Source organism: Pelodiscus sinensis, chromosome 7 (genome assembly GCF_052426305.1).
Source record: "Pelodiscus sinensis isolate ZL-2025 chromosome 7, ASM5242630v1, whole genome shotgun sequence".
In the NCBI taxonomy this organism is placed as follows: domain Eukaryota; kingdom Metazoa; phylum Chordata; order Testudines; family Trionychidae; genus Pelodiscus; species Pelodiscus sinensis.
The window spans coordinates 77707051-77725662 of record NC_143058.1 but is presented as its reverse complement, the minus strand read 5'-3'; the positions used below and the strand labels follow the sequence as shown (position 1 = coordinate 77725662).

Below are 18612 nucleotides of genomic sequence, written 5' to 3'. Positions count from 1 at the left end.
TAGTGGCCTGGAGAATGGCACTCTGGCACAAACCTCCTCCACCTGGGTCCACCAGTCCAAAGAGCGAAGGACATCGGAGGGGACTGTGACTACTCTGTCCCATGCATGAAAGGATGGGTTGTGAGCTTGAGCCAACCACATCTGTAGTGGGCACATGCGAAGCCTGGTATTCTGTACCACGTTAAGTGCACACGGCCATTAGGCCCAGGAGGCGCATGCAGGTTGTTAGCAGGAAGCTCTGCATGTCCCAAACCACTGACCTGATCACCAGGAAGCGGGATCTGGGGAGAAAGGCCTTGGCCGTTGTTGAGTCCAGATTGGTGCCCATGAACTCTATCACCGGGGAAGGCACTAATGTTGACTTGGGCACATTCAACAGTAGGCCCAGTTCCTCAAAGAGCTCTTGGGCCAGGGTGATGTGAGCCTGTACCTGGTCGGCGGAGTCCCCCTTAGGAGCCAATCGTCTAAGTACAGGAACACTGGACGCCCTGTTTTCTGAGTGCAGCGGCTATGTACTTTGTGAAAACCCTGGGTGCTGTAGATAGCCCAAATGGGAGGGCTGTGAATTGAAAGTGGTCCCTACTCACCATGACACGGAAGAACCGTTGGTGATGGGGCACAATAGAAATGTGAAAGTAAGCATCTTTCAAATCAAGGGCAGCGTACCAGTCTCTGGGGGCTAGTGATGGGATTATGGCTGCCAGAGTCACCATCTTGAATATTTTCTTGACGAGGAAGGTGTTGAGGACTGCCCGCAGGGGCACCGGTTCTGCAGCCCCTAGGGAGAGGAGCTGGAGCACCTCCCGCAGGAGAGACTTGTGAGAGGGGTCCCTGAAGAGGGACGGTGTAAGGGAATGGGAGGGAGGGGGAGAGCGGAAGGGGATCGAATACCCCCTTCCCACTGTTTTCTGGACTCAGCGGTCCAAGGTGATAGATTCCCAGGCCCAGTGGAAAGGAACTAAATGGTCCCGGAAGGGGAGGGACAAGGTTGGTACACTGGCCTCAGGCATACCTTCAAAACCCTTGGCAGGGTCCCACGGGTTTATTGAGGGGTCCTTGACTCTGGTCATGGCCCGACCTGGGGCGGTGCCTACCATTCCTTCCATTGCCGTTTCTATTCCGGCAACGGAAGTCAGGTCGCACACCCTGCTGGGAAGGCCTGGGATGTTCCTCCCTGAGAAGGAGCACTTCTGGGTGGCCGGGGTATGAATCCCCAAGGACTTCAGGGTGGCTTGAGTGTCCTTGAGACGGTGCAGATGCTGGACCTTCAAAAGGGAGGTCCTGGATAGTATTCTGCAGTTCGGGGGGCACCCCTGACCCTTGCAACCAAGAGCTGCAGCGCATAACCAGCCTGGTGGCCATGGCCCATGCGGCCGCATCAGCTGCATTGAGGGCAGCCTGGAGAGCGGCCGTAGATATCTCCTTGCCTTCCTTAGAGAGGGCTCTAAACTTGGGCCGAGAGTCTCTGGGGAGCAACTCTGTGAACTTATCCAGGGAGACCCAGGTATTATACGCATAGCGAGACAGCAGAACTTGCTGGTTTGCTATATGAAATTGTAGGCCTTCCTGCCTAACAGGTCCATGTGCTTGGCTTCCTTGTTCTTAGGGGTGGCACCAGGCTGAACCTGTCTCTCCCTCTGATTCACCACCTGAACGACTCGGGACCCCAGGGGCAGAGGGGAGAAAAGGTATTCGTTCCCTTCCTGGAACACAAAATACCGGCACTCGGCTCTCTTGTCCATTGGCAGGATAGAGGCCGGAGTCTACCAGAGGGACTTTGATATTTTAGCCACTGTTTTATTCATGGGAAGGGCCACTCTGTTGGGGGCATCCGACTGCAAGATGTCAACAGTTGGGTTGGGGTCCTCCGACACCCTTTCAGCCTGGACCCCCAGACTCTAGGCCAGGCGTCTAAGGGAGTCCTGGTGAGCCCTCAAGACCATGGAGGGCAGGAAAGGAGAGTGTCACTCAGGGCCTCATTGGGGGAGGAAGATGAGGACTCCTTCATCACCATCTCGACAGGGCACTCAGCCTGTAAGGATCCCTGGGAGGCTGCTGCTGATGGCCCTGCAAGGGGCTGACCCGCCTGAACCCTGGACTCCGAGGGCCTGGGAGACATTCGGCGCAGGGGGAGCGACTGCCCCAATGTGAGCGAAGAGGTCAGGGCGGTTGCTAAGGGGGGTCCCCTGCACAGGGAGAAGGCTGACTCTGGCTTGGAAGGGGCCACACCCTGGGCTTAATGATAGGCCCATGGGGTCCAAAAAGGCCACTAAGAGGATCCTGGGGCCTGAGGGGGCCAGGCCTGCTGCACTGCCAGTACCGGGACCAGTTGCGCCCATTGCTGTTGGTGGGCCAAGATACTCTGGTGCTGTGATCGGTGGGAATAAGACCAATGCCGTGACCTGGATCTGGATCCCCCCGACGACCAGATGGACTCCACCTCTGAGTCTGTTGAGTACTCCAGCGCCGACCATGGCAGAGTGGAAGCAGATGCAGTCGGGGACCTTGATGCTGCTGGGACATGCCAAGCCATCCACTCCGGTTTTCCCCGGTGCCGACGGGAACAGGAGGAGGTATGGTCTGGCTCGGACTTGGGCCCCGAGCGGCGCCAGAGGTCACGGTGGTCGGTGCCATGCTCAGTGCCAGATGAGACACCTGCCCCAGTGTCGAATCTGGTGCAGAGGGACAGGCTGGGGTAGAGGTCGCCGCTGGTGCCAGCCCTGCAGACAGTGCCATGCACGGGCTTTGGGCGGCCTGGGAAGACGCTGCAGAGTGGTGCCTCTTGGGGTCTGGTGCCAGTGCCGGCTGAGGTCCCAATCCCTTCCGGCAGCCGGTACTGGTGAAAAGGAGGGTACTGCTCGATTAGGTCCCTGGCCACTTCAAACACCTCTGGAGTTGAGGGCTCCAGGAAGTCGCCCACTGGACTCACGTCCCGGCGCGGGCTCGGCCTCCTGCCCGACCCTGCGAGCCTGGGCTATGGGTGCATGCAGGGCACGCGCCATGGGGGAGACCTGCCCCTGATAGACCTCCTCCTCCTCTGAGGCACTGGGGACTGGGAACGGTGCCAAGGTCTACATGATGCCGGGAGGGTGCTTCTGTGGTTCAACGCCTCCTGCACCGAGGCCGGTGCGCTCTGTGTCACCAGTGCTGGGTCCAAGGCCGGTCACAGAGCTGCTTCCAGCAGAATGATTTTCAGGCACAACTCTTTCCCCTGCTTCGTCCGTGGTTTGAATGTCTGGCAGACCTTGGATAACTGAGCCTCTCCCCTGCGCTTAAGACAGGCAGAGTGGGTCTCCGCAGGGCATAGGCCTTTGGCACCGTTGGCGGGGTCTGAAGCCCTGGGGGCCAGGCATGCCTTGCTGTACGCACCGGGCTCTTAGCACTACCAAACAGTACTTAGCACTAAGAAACAATACTTAGCAACTAATTAGAGAACTGATAAAAACTAGAACAACAAACGAAGAACAAATAACTTGAAAACGAGTTGACTGCTAAAGGGCGCTTGCCAGTTGAGAGTAAGATCACATTCCAATGACCTCACAGGCGGTAAGAAGGAACTGACAGTGTGGAGGGCCAGCCAGGGCATATATTGGCCAGTATAACAGCACCACATCAGGGGGCTCCCCTGCTGGCCTGATGGGTTCTGCTAAGGGAAACATTTCTGACGATACATGCATCATGGAATGGACATGAGCAAGCACTTGAAGAACTTGTCTATCCAGCCAGAAATTGTTTTTGAGAGATTAATCTTGGCAGATTCAATACTGTCTATAAATATTTTATGTAATCCTTCAGTATATATTGTCTTCCCATATATATTGGGCATTCCCTCCTTCTCTAATGTAATTTCACTTCTGAAACATCCATTAGTTAGGCAGGCTAAACAAAGGCAATGTGGCTCATGCAGAAGACACTAGTATAAGATGGACAGAATTGATTTCCCTTGTTTTTCTGATATTTTCCAAACTGCAAAGCTTTCCTTGACTGTGGATAGGATTCCTGACCTGCTGAGAGACCTCACAATTTTAACCACAGAAGAGGCTTTAGAGGGGAAACAGTAACACCAACTATTTACTAATATCTGAAACCTTTTAGTTAAAGACCTTTTGGAAAGTTCAGCACTAGTTCTTTCTTCATTCATACCACTCACATAGTACACAGCACTTGGTTCATGTGATGTCCTCTTGCTGCGTATCCACAGCTTACCAAGTTAAACTCATCTAGATAACACACTCAGCTTTTTGGAATAGCAAGTCAGTCAATCAGGGCCCTCATAACCCCCAGAATTTTTTTGCCCATCACAGAAAATGCTGTCATTTTCTTAGATAATACTGTTTAATGCAGAGTGTCAAACACGGAGCCTGTCGTGCAGCTCAAGCTGGTTGGGATATAATCAGCTAACCCCCTTTGTCCTTCTCCCACTCCTAGGCAGCCACTTTCACCTTTGCAACATCCAGGCTTGAGCAGACTCCTTCCCAGCTTCTCTCTAACTTCATATTCCTTGTTCCCACACAAATTAACAGGCTTGGGGGAGTGGCTCTTTCTCTTCCCGAAGCCAGTTCCTGCTTCTCCAAACATCCCCACCTCACAGGGTAGAATTATTTTTTCTCTCTCCCTCACCCTAACTGCTGCCATTGCTGAGTCCTGACACCAAACTCAGAGGTTCAGCTGCTTCTCTGCCCCTTATCTTTGATGCTGCTGCCTTCTGAGAATAGCATCCAAGGGACAAGTGGCTAAAAGGGGATGGGTGAGATGAGAGAGAGAATTTACCAAAGTGGGAGGAGGGCACAGGGACTAATGATAAGGGGAATTAATAGAAGACTAAGCTAAAGAACACAGAAAAGGTGATGGCAAGAATTCATTTACTTTAAGAAGCTGAACTTTAAAATGCAATGTTTAACTCTAAAAGAACTTGTTCTGTAATCAAAAGAGACTGTGAAATTTGCCTGTTACCAGTGAAATATTTACTTCTGGCCACAAATGCTAGCTGAAAGGGTAACTCAGCACTTGCAGAATGAACTGACAACCAAACCTTATGGCTTCATAGCCACAATATATTGAGTTATCAGATGCTGCTTGTCTTAGTTGGCATCTTTAAAGACATTTTGACCTTCTTCATATAATGTTTCATAAAGGGGATGAGACTAGCCAGGAATCTATTGCATAAACATTGCACAACCCACTCTTCTCTAGACCTGTTAGAAATGCAAGGTGTATATCACACCAGTTTAACACTGAGAACTCTAATTCTATGCACAAACAAAGCAAAATTAACACTGCACACACCTGTTCTTCATTAGGCGCACTTCTCTCTTTCGTGCAGCTTCCTCTGCTGGCTGCGTAGGAAGTGCTGGGGAGGAGGCCATGACCACGCCAGGTGCAATGGTGCTGGTAGGTGCTGTGCGAATCTGGTAGGTCTGCACATCTCCTGAGGCAGCTGAAAGGGAAGTATCATATTAGGTTACACAGCACTGTGAGAATCCACTGTTAAAATACTGTGCGAATAACACCTAGTCACCAATCTAAACATAACCAGAAAAAATGAGGCAACGACTGGGCTACAATGCAGAAGGGATTATCTGGGTTATCAATGGTAGTTCATTTCTAGTTTTGGCTGCAGTAATTCTCGCTGAAGAGGGCTTAACTTGTGTCTGACAAGATTTATCCTGCAGCTGCTGGTGCCACTGTAAATTTTCTTCCAATGGAGTTTTGACTGTTCTATTTTGTGAACCTGCTAAGCAACCATAAATCTAGCAAGGTAAGCAGGAAATAGCTTTTGGGATATTCCTAGGCAAACAGTACTTTCTAGGTGCACGCCAGTGAACTGGTAATGCACATGTGAACTGGTAATTCCATGCATATGGATCTGCAGGGGTGACTGTGGGAGGATTTGCAGGAATGTAAAATTTGTATCCACAACAAACACACGTGGAATTTATGCACTAACCTTTGAAACAGAGCCCACAACCTTCAGCTTTTATTTACTTGGAAGTCTATTGCATTTTCTCTAGAATAAATCCTATTATTTGAAGAAATGGCTTTAAAAAAAAAAAAAAAAAAAACCACATACAAGACAGAAAAGAAAAAAAGATGTATTTTTCATATGTATACATTAATTAAGTCTCTTCCTTCAATGACCTGAACAAAGAGAAAAATCAGAAGCATCTTTAAAAAAAAAAGGACTCTTTTGTAGTGCAGGGAACAGTATTAAAAAGAAACAGTGACTTCTAACTGGAAAGGGCAATAAATTACTAGTAAAGGAAAGTTCCCTTATGGAAAGAACATTATGAACAGCTCTCTGCCCTAAGAACTGAAAAATACTCCTTAAATTTAACTTCTAATTTATCATCATTGTAGAAAACCACTTGACAGAAATCAAGAACTCTCAAGAAAATTGTGTCACTGGTTTTGAGAAACAAATAGTAAATATTCTCTTAAACGAGCTAAAGGAAATACAGTATAGACAAAGCAGAAGTGAACTACCTTTCAGGAACCAAAACAGAAGAATTTTCTATGTCCAAAAATATCTTAATTCTATTCTGAGTGATAGTAAATGGTTCCAAAAAAGTGAGATTTATGGTTTTGTTTGAATTTATTTTACCTGTTTCAGAAACTGATCTGTGCCAAAACTGACATATTTGAGGGAATTATTGGTAAGTTAAATTGCCCTAGAATTAACAGAATATAATATGATTATGAAATTGTGTACCTTGTACAACAACTTGATTGCTCGGTACCAGAATTTGTTGTCCATCAGTGGTCTGTGCGTATTGTAAAATAGTGGTACCAGGCTGGGTTGCAGCTGCATTCGTCATGGTCAATGTTTGGAGTCCCTGGACTCCGTCTGTGCCATTGTTAGCCAGTTGTATTGCTCCTCCTTGGGTGATGGCAACTGAAGACAAGTATATTTTATACAAAGGTCAAAAGATTTATTCAATATCCTACAATGGCTACTTACAGTTTACAATTGAGCTACAGAAGAACAGTTTAAATCCGTTGCACAACTACACACTTTAACATCAGATATGTCAGTGTAACTGTATTTTAGAAGTAACCAGGCTTCACCAATGTCCTACTATAATTCAGTATCATTATGGTTGCCATCTTTCTGATAGACAAAAATAAAGACCAAACTTTGCTTCTCCTACCAATCACACCCCTAAGGCCTGGTCTACACTACAAGTTTAGGTTGAACTTAGCTGTATTAGGTCAATTTTCTTAACAATGCGTCTATATCACCAAGCTTGTTCCACCAATGTTAAAGACTGTTAAAACTCAATTTCTGTACTCCTCCTTGATGAGAGGAGTAATGCTAAATTCAACCTTGAGTGGTCAACTTTGGAGCAATGCAAGACACAACGTTGTGAAAGTTGATGTTCTTGGACTCTGAGAGGTGTTCCAGAGTGCTCCAATGTGACCGCACTGGTGAACACTTTCAACTCTGCTGCTCTCCCAGGTGCACAGGAAAAGCTCTGGGAAAATTTTAATATAATCTCATGTTTGGCTAATGTGGCAAGCACAGCAGCACATTTCACCAGCACACCTGACCATGAATGCCCAGGGTTGCAAATGAGCACCAGCATGGAGCATGTAGGTGATGCTGTGTGTGGCAAGGAATCTGTAGAGGCAGAACTCCGAAGCTGCAGAAGAAATGCTGATATTTATGCAAAGTAGCTCAGAGGGGCATACTAGAAGACAAAGGAGGCAAACAAATGGTCAGGGTCACAGCTGCAGACATGCCACTTCTATGAGCAGTTGCATGGGATTCTAGGGAGGGACTTGACCGGTGTCCCAAAGCTTCCATGGATTCCTCCCTAAAGACTCTTCAGGCAGCCTTGGGCAACAATGAGGACATTGTAGATGAAGAGGAGGAGGAGAAGAATGCTCACAGGGGAGCAGAGCATCCAGTCCCTGTCGACCGATCTGCATCTTGACTGCCGTGCTGTGCTGACGATCAGCTGAGCCGGCACAGCGCGGCGGAAATTTTTATTTTAATGAAGTGGGGGATATTTAAATCCCTGCTTCATTGACTATGTTGTGTAGTCTACTTTACATGCCTCTGTCAGCAGAGGCATGTAGTCTAGACATACCCTATGTAACTAATAGCACTCAGGCAGTACAGCTCCATTTGCTAATCCCAAACAAAGCATGAGCTCAAGTTTGCTGACCACGGGAGTCCCTGCAAGTGTGCCTGGCATGTCCCTCCCCCTGGCAGGCCCTGGTCAGAAGGGAAAGTTGCATTCTCCTGGCAAACAAGGGTGGCGAACACTTGCTGACTGCATGAGTCCCGCCAAGCACAACCAGCTCCTTCTCCCTGGCAGAGTCCCTTGTGACAGTGGCCCTCCTTTGATGGACACCTAGCCATCAGAGCTGTAGTTTGCAGCCACTGAGCCACACATGCTTTCAAAGCAGAGGCAAGCAACCAATTTGTTGCTTACCATGCCTGCAACCAGAGTCCAGTTCCACCATGGTGATCTGTGTCTTGTTTCTGCCTAGTAGGCCTTGCATGTAACACATGCCTATTGTGTAGAACAGATGGCTTTTTGTGGTAAAAGGTTTGAGTCTGCATTCTGCAATGTATCCTCTCTTAAGTCTGTCCTTCACTTTTTCATTATAGCGTGTGCAACAGTCAATCTGGTGCTCACTCCCTGGCTCCTCCAGTGCTTTGGCTATCACAGATCAGAAGGCGAAAAAAACCACACTCGGGATGATCACGTTTAATGAGCAAATGTAATCCACACGCACCACCAGGGCGCATTTAAATGCATGGAGGAGAATGATATTAAAGGTGATATGAATGGAGCATGAGAGGAGAGCGTGCAGGGAACATGAATGCAAGACCCAGGATGAGGTGTTGAGGATCATGGGGGAGCAGACAAAGAGGCTGAGGCACCTGGATGAGGCACCTGTCCTCCTCACCATGTTCCACAGCCTCCTCTCCCAAGTGCCCTACAATGCAGAGGAGGGGAGGGAAGGGGAGGGCGGAAATCAAGGGCAGCCTTGCACTCAACTCCCAGAGATGTCTCTTGGAAGAGAAGGCTGTCATTCCCACAGCTTTGATTGCTGAGCAAGGAGGTTGTTATACACTTCTTGGCCTTGTACGCCACCCCCCCAAGCTCATGCCCTGAACCCCTTTTCTGTCTCTGCTCCCAGTGTTCGCTAAATAAAAATGCGTGATTTCTGAAAACAGGGTCTTTATTGTTAGTATCATATGCACTGGGCAGGAGGGGAAGTACAGGCTAATACACTTAATAAAGGAGGCATGTTGTTAAGAGCAACATAAATGACTGTCATGTCGCTGTATGGTCATTCACAAAGCCGGTTATCAAAGACTCTCAGGGTATGTCTACACTACCCCGCTAGTTCGAACTAGGAGGGTAATGTAGGCATACCGCACTTGCAAATGAAGCCCGGGATTTGAATTTCCCGGGCTTTATTTGCATAAGCGGGGAGCCGCCATTTTTAAAACCCCGCTGGTTCGAACCCCGTGCAGCGCGGCTACATGGGGCTCGAACTAGGTAGTTCGGACTAGGCTTCCTATTCCGAACTACCGGTACACCTCGAGGAAGCCTAGTCCGAACTACCTAGTTCGAGCCCCGTGTCTGGGAAGAAAGGTCCAGCGCGCAGCTCTCTGCAGAGCCAGGAGTTCCTATATCATGGACCTTTTCTGACCATCCCACGCTGATGTTGGTGAAACTGCCCTCATGATCCATCAGTGCCTGCAACACCATTGAGAAGTACCCCTTGTGAGTAATGTACTTTTTTGGCAAGGTGGTCAGTTGCAAGACAAGGATGAGCATTCTGTCTATCACTCCACCATGGTCAGGGAACCCCATTGCGGCAAAGCTCTCCACTATGTCCTCCACGTTTCCCAGAGTCCCTACCTCCACAGCAGGATATTTACAGCAGATTTACCCACTCTGAATTGATTCCCAACTGACCGGTAGTAGTATGGCATTGCAAGATTCCACAGGACTAATGCCATTCACTTCTCAACTGTCAGAGCAAGTCTCATTCTGGCATTGCTGCGCTTCAGGGCAGGGGAAAGCAATTCGCAAAGTTCCATGAAAATGGCCTTATTCATACAGAAGTTTTGCAGCCACTACTGATTGTCTGATAGCTGCATAACTATCTGATCCCATCAGTCTGTACTTGTCTCACAGGACCTGAACTGGTCCCACTCTGTCAAAAGTATTGACTGCTGCCAACATTTGCCAATTGTTCCAATCAATGGGTTCCTGCATGTCTGTATTCATGGCCCCCTCATCCTCACTCTGGTGGCTCCTGGCTAGGCTATGGACATGCTGAAGAATAATGCATGAGGTGTTTGCAAAGCTTGTCACAGCAGTTCAAACCTGAGTAGGATCCATGCTTGCCCTGCTACAGCATCTGCATGAATAACCAGGGAAAAAAAGATGCAAAAATATTGCCATTGCTTTCAAGCAGGAGGGGAGGAGGAAGGTAAGTGCATTATGGGATGCTGACGACACATACCCAGAATCACACATTGCAATGATTTGGTCTCATCACCTTAACCTAGAATGCAAAGGGGTGGCAGGGACTGTGGGATGGCCACTCATGGTACACTGCTGTCAGATGTGAAGGTAGCTTGGGGATACGCTCCATCAACCTCAGGCACACAGTGAGGACATGCACTTGACAAAATTGGGTGCTAAAAATCGACCGTAATAAATTCAACCTAATCTCATAGTGCAAACGTATCTTGGGACGAGCTAAATCCTTCCCAGTGTAGAACCAACTCTAGTATTTACTAAGTTGATTATTTTCTTGTTGGCTAGCTACCTGCTGTCTTCAATTTTTTGCTCCCTCTTGTTTCTCCAATTCCTCTCCTCTTCATGCTTTTCTCCTCCACTTTCACCTTGGTCTCCAGCTTTTTCTCCTGATTTAATCCCTTTCTCCACTATCTCTCCATTCTTTCCAGGCATTGTTTCCACAAACACATATCCAGTCCCTCATTCTATTTAATAATTTTGTTTCCTCTTTCCTTTCGCTCCCCCAATCCACTACTTTCCAACCCAGGATTCAGGTTGCAGTGGGAGAATATCTTACAGATCCCCTCAGTGCCCGGTGAGCACTGACTCCTGCCTGCCCCTGCCACACTGCTCTGATAGAGGCAGCAGCGTAGGAGGGAGCGGGCCTACATGTAACCGTTTACACTATCACATCCCTACATGGAACAGATTAATAAGGCTTTTGACAGTCATCGCACAAGAGTCAGTTTCAACTAATGTTGTATCATCTTTTTTGTATTACCCCAGCCCAAACAGTCATGCAAGTAGAGTTTAACAGCTTTTTCTCTTCCTCTCCAATTATCAACACCAATAATAAACACAACTACATACTGTACTGCCCACTGCTGGTTTGGTAAATTGGAGTTGGCACTGTTACAGTGGTGATGGCAGGTGCTGATGTCTCCTCTTCAGACTTTTCTTCTTCAATTCTTGGCACTCCTGGGGCGTCTGAGGACAAGTCATTCAAAATTTTTCTGGCAAAGACAGTGTGTTGTAGAAATTTTAACAAAAAGTGAAAGTAAAATCAATTCTACTGGCTACTTGGTGCTAGTGAAAACTGAAAAGTGGAGCAAATGAGGAAATAAAATACATGGGATAGGAAAAAAAAAGTACACCTTTAACTATTTTACATGTTAAAAATGTCATACGGAGCGGGTGCTGTGGAATCAACTTAGAACACCCTACATCTTGGATCAAGAATTCTTATTTTGCCTTTTTTTCAAAAACTTCAGAATAACTGCATGAATTCTTATCACTTACTTGACTATCCTCTGGTCCACAGGGGTGAGGCAGGCAGCCAGTGCACTCCGGCCCCACTCCCAAGCAGTCCCCTGCCACTCCGCACTGCTACTTCTTTCTTGGAGGCAGCAGCGCAGGGTGCCAGGTGGGAGCCAGTTTAAAAACCAGCCCCCCACACAGACCGGCTGCCTGTCACCCTGTGCTACTATCTCTCATACAGAGGCAGCAGCATGAGGTGGCAGCAGCCCAGTCCACAGGGGTCTGAGCTCCCCATGGACAGACTCTGCTGCAGGAGGGGGGGGAGAGGAAGGAGGCTGCTGCAAAGCAGCCTCTGTCCACAGCAGCCCAGGCAGGCCTGAACAGAGGCTGGTCTGGCAGCAGCCCCTGTCTGCGAGGGTGGGAGATCCATACTCTCCCTGCACAGAGGCTGCTCCACGGGTTGTGGAGCCACCTGTCCGTGGGGAGCTTGGACCTCCCACAGACAGGGGCTGCTACCATGAAGCAGCCTCTGTCCGCAGCGGGCCCAGCCTCTGTCTGTGAGGAGCTGACACAAAGGCAGCAAGGGGGAAAAGGAATGTGAGTAGTCGACAAGATTAACTGATAAGCTTAGGCGTATCAGTTATTTGTATACTCGACTACTTGTTTACATCCCTAGTTCCCTGCTCTGAGACACAGAAAGAAGTGGAAAAAGAAAGCAAGAGCATTAAACTAAACCTCCTTGTTGCCACCACCCACAAGCAAAGGATGTCCTTTTGCCTCAGAGGCCATCAAGGCCTACTTCAGCAAGGGACTCAAGTTTTAAAAACTTAGCAGAAATATTTGTGAAGTGCCATCTGTGCATGACCTATCATCTCTTCAGGAGACAGCACTGGGTATCTGAATGGAAATCACACAACTAAGTTCACAGGTTCCATAACTCTCCTGCTTGAGAAAGCTGTGGGACTCGCAACAGTAAAGGGGGGAAGGAGCAGTTTTGGTTTAATTACTGATTTGGCTCAATTACTCAATGCCAAAATGAACAAAACAGGACACAATCATAAAAGCCATGGCTCTCACTGACAGCTCCCCGCGGACAGAGGCTTGGCCTGCCATAGGCAGAGGCTGCTTCGTGGCAACACCCCCTGTCCGCAGGGGGTCCAAGCTCCTTGCAGACGGAAGCTGCTCCACATCCAGCCAATCAGCCTCTGTCCATGGGAAGCTCAAACCTACCCTCACTGGCAGGGGAGTTTAAGAGGGAAAGCAAGAGATCCCGCCGTTGAACAGGCTGCTAGGTGAGCGTACTAGCTTTTGGGGTGAATGAGTTTGCTCAACTATTTACATTTTGATTTCAGTGACTATGGCAGTTGGGATTGTGTGTCTGGGAGTGTTTGATCCTTTGATTGCCTTTGATCAGCCTCAGGATCAGCCTTCCCCTGTGTGGCTAAGGGGGTGGGGTGGGGACGGAGGGCAGGCTTGACCTGGGTGAGCTGGCTTTTAAAGCCTGAGGCAGAGTGACCAGGGGAGCAAAGCAGACAGGGGGCTGCAGACAGGGAAGTTTAAGAGGGAGTCTGACAGAGAGAGTCCTACTATAGTTAGGAAGACCCGCAACACTTCTGCCAGCTCTGCTTCTGTCTCCTATGCCTACCCCTGTATCCAGACAGATCACCTACCCATGGATGCCTCTACCCAGATCCTGGGGTGGTTTTGCAGGGACTGTGGCTTGCAATTCCCACTGACTGATCTCCAGGCTGGGGGAACTGTCCAATGTGAAAGGTGCCTGCTGGTGGAATTGCTCAGGCAGCAGTAGGAGAGCTACAGGAGGAGGTGGCCAGGCTCAGGAGAATCTGAATCTATGAGGAATTCCTGGAGAGTATTTATGTGGAGACAGCTGAGACTGAGGAAGCTGTCCCAATACACAAAACTTCTGACACACCACTGGTGGAGGAGGAGATGGCTCGGGGGAACACTGGCAGCTGGTCACTTCTGGTAGCAGGCAGTAGTCTTTCCCTGCTCCCAAACCTTCCACCGTGGTCCTGGGGTACTGTTATGCTGTTCTGGATATGGGAGATAAGGATCACCCCCTACGTCAGAAGAGGAGAAGCCTTGTACCCCCAGTGCTGGAAGGTCTGTTGCCACCACTGTGAGGAGGAAACGTTGGGTAGTGGTGGTCAGAGACTCTCTTCTGAGAGGGTGGAGGCACCCATCTGTCGCTCTGACATGTCATCTTGGGAGGTATGCTGCTTGCCAGGGGCCCATAGCCGAGATGTTACGGAGGCATTATCGAGGATTATTCAGTTCTCTAACTACTACCCCATGTTACTCATCCATGTGGACACTAATGATACTGCAAGGTGTGGCCTTGAGCAGATCAAGAGTGACTACAGGGCTCTGGGAGTACGGGTGAAGGAGTCTGGAGTACAAGTGGTATTCTCTCCAGTCCTTCCTGTCAAAGGTAGGGGCCCAGGCAGAGACGGGTGCATCCTGGAGGTGAATGCCTGGCTGCAAAGATGGTGTCACTAGGAGGGCTTTGGCTTCCTCGACCACAGAATGCTATTCCAAGAAGAAGGACTGCTAAGCAGGGATGAGGTTCATCTTTTGAGGAAGGGGAAAACCATATTTGGATGCAGACTGGCTAACCTACTGAGGAGGGCTTTAAACTAGGTTCAATGGGGGCAGGTGAACAAAGCCCACAGGTACGTGAAGAACTGGAAGTTGGGTTGGAAATGGAAGGAAGCATGGGCTATAATAGCACAGAAAAAGGAGGGACAAGGCAGAAGTGGAAGGCAAAATTAAATCAGTATCTTAGATGCCTATATACAAATGCAAGGTGTATGGGTAATAAACAGGAAGAACTTGAAGTGCTAATAAAGAAACATAACTGACAAACATGACATAGTTGGTTGGTATCACAAAGACTTGGTGGGATAATACACACGATTGGAATACTGGTACAGAAGGGTACAGCTTACTAAGGAAGGATAGGCAGGGAAAACAGGGAGGATGTGTTGCCTTATATATTAAAAATCAACAGAACTGGACTGAGGTGGAGATGGGCATAGAAGACAGACCTGTTGAGAATCTCTGGATTAGGTTAAAAGGGGTAAAAAGCATGGATGATGTCATGCTAGGGGTCTACTAAAGACCACCTACACAGGCAGAAGATTTGGATGAGGCTTTTTTTAAACAACTAACAAAAACACCAAAGTGCAGGATTTGGTGGTGATGGGGGACTTCAACTATCCAGACATATGTTGGGAAACTAACACAGCGGGGCACAGACTATCCAATAAGTTCTTGGACTGCACTGGAGACAATTTTTTATTTCAAAAGGTTGAAAAAGCTACTGGGGGGGGGGGGAAGCTGTTCTAGATTTGATTTTAACAAACAGGGAGGAACTGGTTGAGAATTTCAAGGGAGAAGGCAGCTTGGGTGAAAGTGATCATGAAATCATAAAGTTTGTGATTCTAAGGAATGGTAGAAGGGAGAACAATAAAATAAAGACAATGGATTTCAGGAAGGCCGATTTTAGTAAACTCAGAGAGCTGGTGGGTAAGGTCCCATGGAAAGCAAGACTAAGAGGAAAAACAACTGAAGAGAATTGGCAGCTTTTCAAAGGGACATTATTAAGGGCCCAAAAGCAGGCTATTCCGCGGTGTAGAAATTATGGCAAAAGACTGCCTTTGCTTAACAAGATCTTGCATTATCTAAAAATCAAAAAGGAATCATATAAAAAAGTAGAAACTAGGACAAATTACAAAGGATGAATATAAGCAAATAATACAGGAATGCAGGGGAAAGATTAGAAAGGTAAAGGCACAAAAAGAGCTCAAACTAGCTAAAGACATAAAGGATAACAAGAAGACATTCTATACATATATAAGAAACAAGAGGAAGACCAAGGACAGGATAGGCCCATTGCTCAGAAAAGAGGGAGAACAATAACAGGAAACTTCGAAATGGCAGAGGTGCTTAATGACTGACTTCTTTGTTTCGGTCTTCACCAAGAAGTCTGATGATGAAGGAATGCCTAACATAGTGAATGCTAGTGGAAATGAGGTAGGTTTAGAAGAAAAAATAAAAAAAGAACAAGTTAAAAATTACTTAGAAAAATTAGATGTATGCAAGTCACCAGGGCCTGGTGAAATGCATCCTAGAACACTCAAGGAGCTGATAGAAGAGGCATCTGAGACTACATCTAGACTACAGGCTTCTTGTGCAAGAAGTCTTTTTTGGAAGAGATCTCCCGAAAAAACTTCTTGTGAAAGAGAGCATCCACACCGCAAAAGTACATTGAAAAAGTGATGCGCTTTTTCGAAAGATAGCGTCCAGACTGCCTGGATGCTATCTCGCATGTAAGCAGTGATTGCTATGGACAGAATGGCCATCAGGGCATCTGTGCTTTTTCCTCTTCCCTCTTCTTCCGAAAAAACTCCCTCCTCCCCGAGCACACACGCCTTTTTGCGAAAGAGCTCTTTCGCAAAAAGGCTTGTTCCTCATAGAATGAGGATTACCGATTGCACAGAAAGCCCTCTCTTCTTTTAGGGGTCATAATTCAAAATGATCTGGAGAAACTGGAGAAATGATCTGAGGTAAATAGGATGAAGTTTAATAAGGAAAAATACAAAATACTCCATTTAGGAAGGAACAATCCATTTCACACATACAGAATGGGAAGTGACTGTCTAGGAAGGAGTACTACAGAAAGGGATCTAGGGGTCATAGTGGACCACAAGCTAAATATGAGTTAGCAGTGTGACACTGTAGCAAATAAAGGAAACATGATTCTGGGATGCATTAACAGGAGTGTTGTAAGCAAGACACAAGTAGTCATTTTTCTGGTCTGCTCTGTGATGATTAGGCCCCTATTGGAGTACTGTGTCCAGTTTTGGGCACCACATTTCAAAAAAGATGTGGAGAAATTGGAGAAGGTCCAGAGAAGAGCAACAAGGATGATGAAAGGTCTAGAGAACATGAGCTCTGAGAGATGACTGAAAGAATTGGGCTTGTTTAGTTTGGAAAGAAGACTGAGGGGACACGATAGTAGTTTTTAAGTATCTAAAAAGTTGTCAGAAGGAGGAGGGAGAAAAACTATTCTCTGACGATAGGACAAGAAGCAATGGGCTTAAACTGCAGCAAGGGAGGTTTAGGCTGGACATAAGGAAAAACTTCCTAACTGTCAGGGCGGTTAAACACTGGAATAAATTGCCTAGGGAGGTTGTGGAATCTCCATCTTTGGAGATATTTAAGAGCAGGTTAGATAGACATTTATCAGGGATAGTTGAGACGGTGCCTGGTTCTGCCACAAGGGCAGGGGACTGGACTCGATGATCTCTCGATGTCCCTTCCAGTTCTAGTATTCTATGATTCTATGGCTAGACCTGATTGGGATAGCTGCTCAATAAAACCGCAATTTGACTGATAACATTTTCTACCAAGAATATGGAGGACTGGCAAATTCTCTTTTATTGACTACATACTCCACTATATGCAACCACAAAAGACTTGTTTAGGCAGCAAGGAAAGTGTGGATATTTTTTTTGTTTTCATATGACATGTCTATTCTCTTGTGGACTGCTCCTCTAGTTCTCATAAAAAACAGCTGAAGAACCCAGGTCCAGACTACACTGAATATTTCTGTATGGCTCTGGTAGTCACACCTATGTATTGCTCTATTCCACAGAGGCTGATCATTTACCAAAAAGACAAACAGAAACAGGGCTTTGTTGTTATTAATTAGATTTTGTTAGCACCTAGGAACCCCGACTGATGATCAGCTCTCCATTTTGCTAGGCGCTGCAGACAAGTAACAAAGATGACAGTCATTTTCCTGGACAGCTTAAAATATAGGCATCGGATGGCTGATGAGACAGTAATGACAAGTGGATAAAATGAACAAACAAGATGGAAGTAACAATAAAACAGTTAAAAGCAGTTAACAGAAAAGTAGAAAGTAAATCTCACCGCTAATGCTAGAAAAGTGTGATTTGTAGGTACTATGGCAGAAGTAAAGTTTTAAGGAAGAATTTCAAAGACGATTAGGTAGTGGCTTTATAAATGTAGATGGGGAGTTTCTCTCATGCACATGAGGTGGCATGCAAAAAGATAACTGAGGAAAAAATGAACAAGCAAGATGAAGGTGGCATCATCAAGGATCCAGTTATATCTTCCTAATTCTGTAGGCTGATATCTATCAGACCTAGCCCAGATGTAAATAATAGCATCCTGGATTATATTAGCTGAGAACTGGCAGGATACCATTGTACTCTGGTCCCAATCTTTCCTGTTCCAACATGATATCCCATGTGGGATTGGAAGGTTGGCTGGCATAGGAAAGCCAGGTACATGAGATCTATGTCAGTTGAGTTTCCCCAGGCCTAAATGGAACACAGGTGACAGAATCTGGTCCTAAATGACTCCACCAAGGTTACAGATGGAGTCAGTGTTAAATCTGGGATTAGAATGCATCAGTCCCCTGTTCTTGGTACTGTCCCTTGTTCTGTTGCCTCATTTCATTCAACTAATCTTTCCTTGTGGTGGTCAGAGTCACAACAGGAGAAAGCTCAGCTGCAGGCACGCTGACTACTCAGAAGTCTAAGGCAGGCTTAACACCAGTAGTGCTGCCGTCTACAGCTGCAAACACACCTGGGACTGTAGAGATCTGCAGTCATGGCTTTAATGCACCTGCAAAGGCTAGCCCTGAATGGCAATATATGATGACACAGGATAATTTGCATACTTTAGGAAAAATGAGAAACCGGTTTTCAAGCATAGTTTTATGTTTTAAAATGAAAGGTAGGAATCTCATTTTTAGACCTCCAAATCAGAGATTTAATGTGCACATGATTATGAGTCCCAAGGCCAA

The 18612-nt window shown here is 47.1% G+C and overlaps 1 protein-coding gene across 2 annotated transcripts in view; it reads right to left on the bottom strand.

The window, feature by feature from the left end:
• CREB1 (cAMP responsive element binding protein 1) overlaps positions 1-18612 on the bottom strand; it is a 58011-nt gene that overhangs the window by 12819 nt on the left and 26580 nt on the right. For both annotated transcript variants that reach the window (XM_075934367.2, XM_075934365.2), the window contains 3 exons: positions 11364-11506; positions 6710-6892; positions 5287-5437 (listed from right to left, as the gene is read on the bottom strand). In XM_075934367.2, the coding sequence (XP_075790482.1) occupies positions 5287-5437; positions 6710-6892; positions 11364-11506 (477 nt within the window). The remainder of the gene's footprint in view (positions 1-5286; positions 5438-6709; positions 6893-11363; positions 11507-18612) is intronic.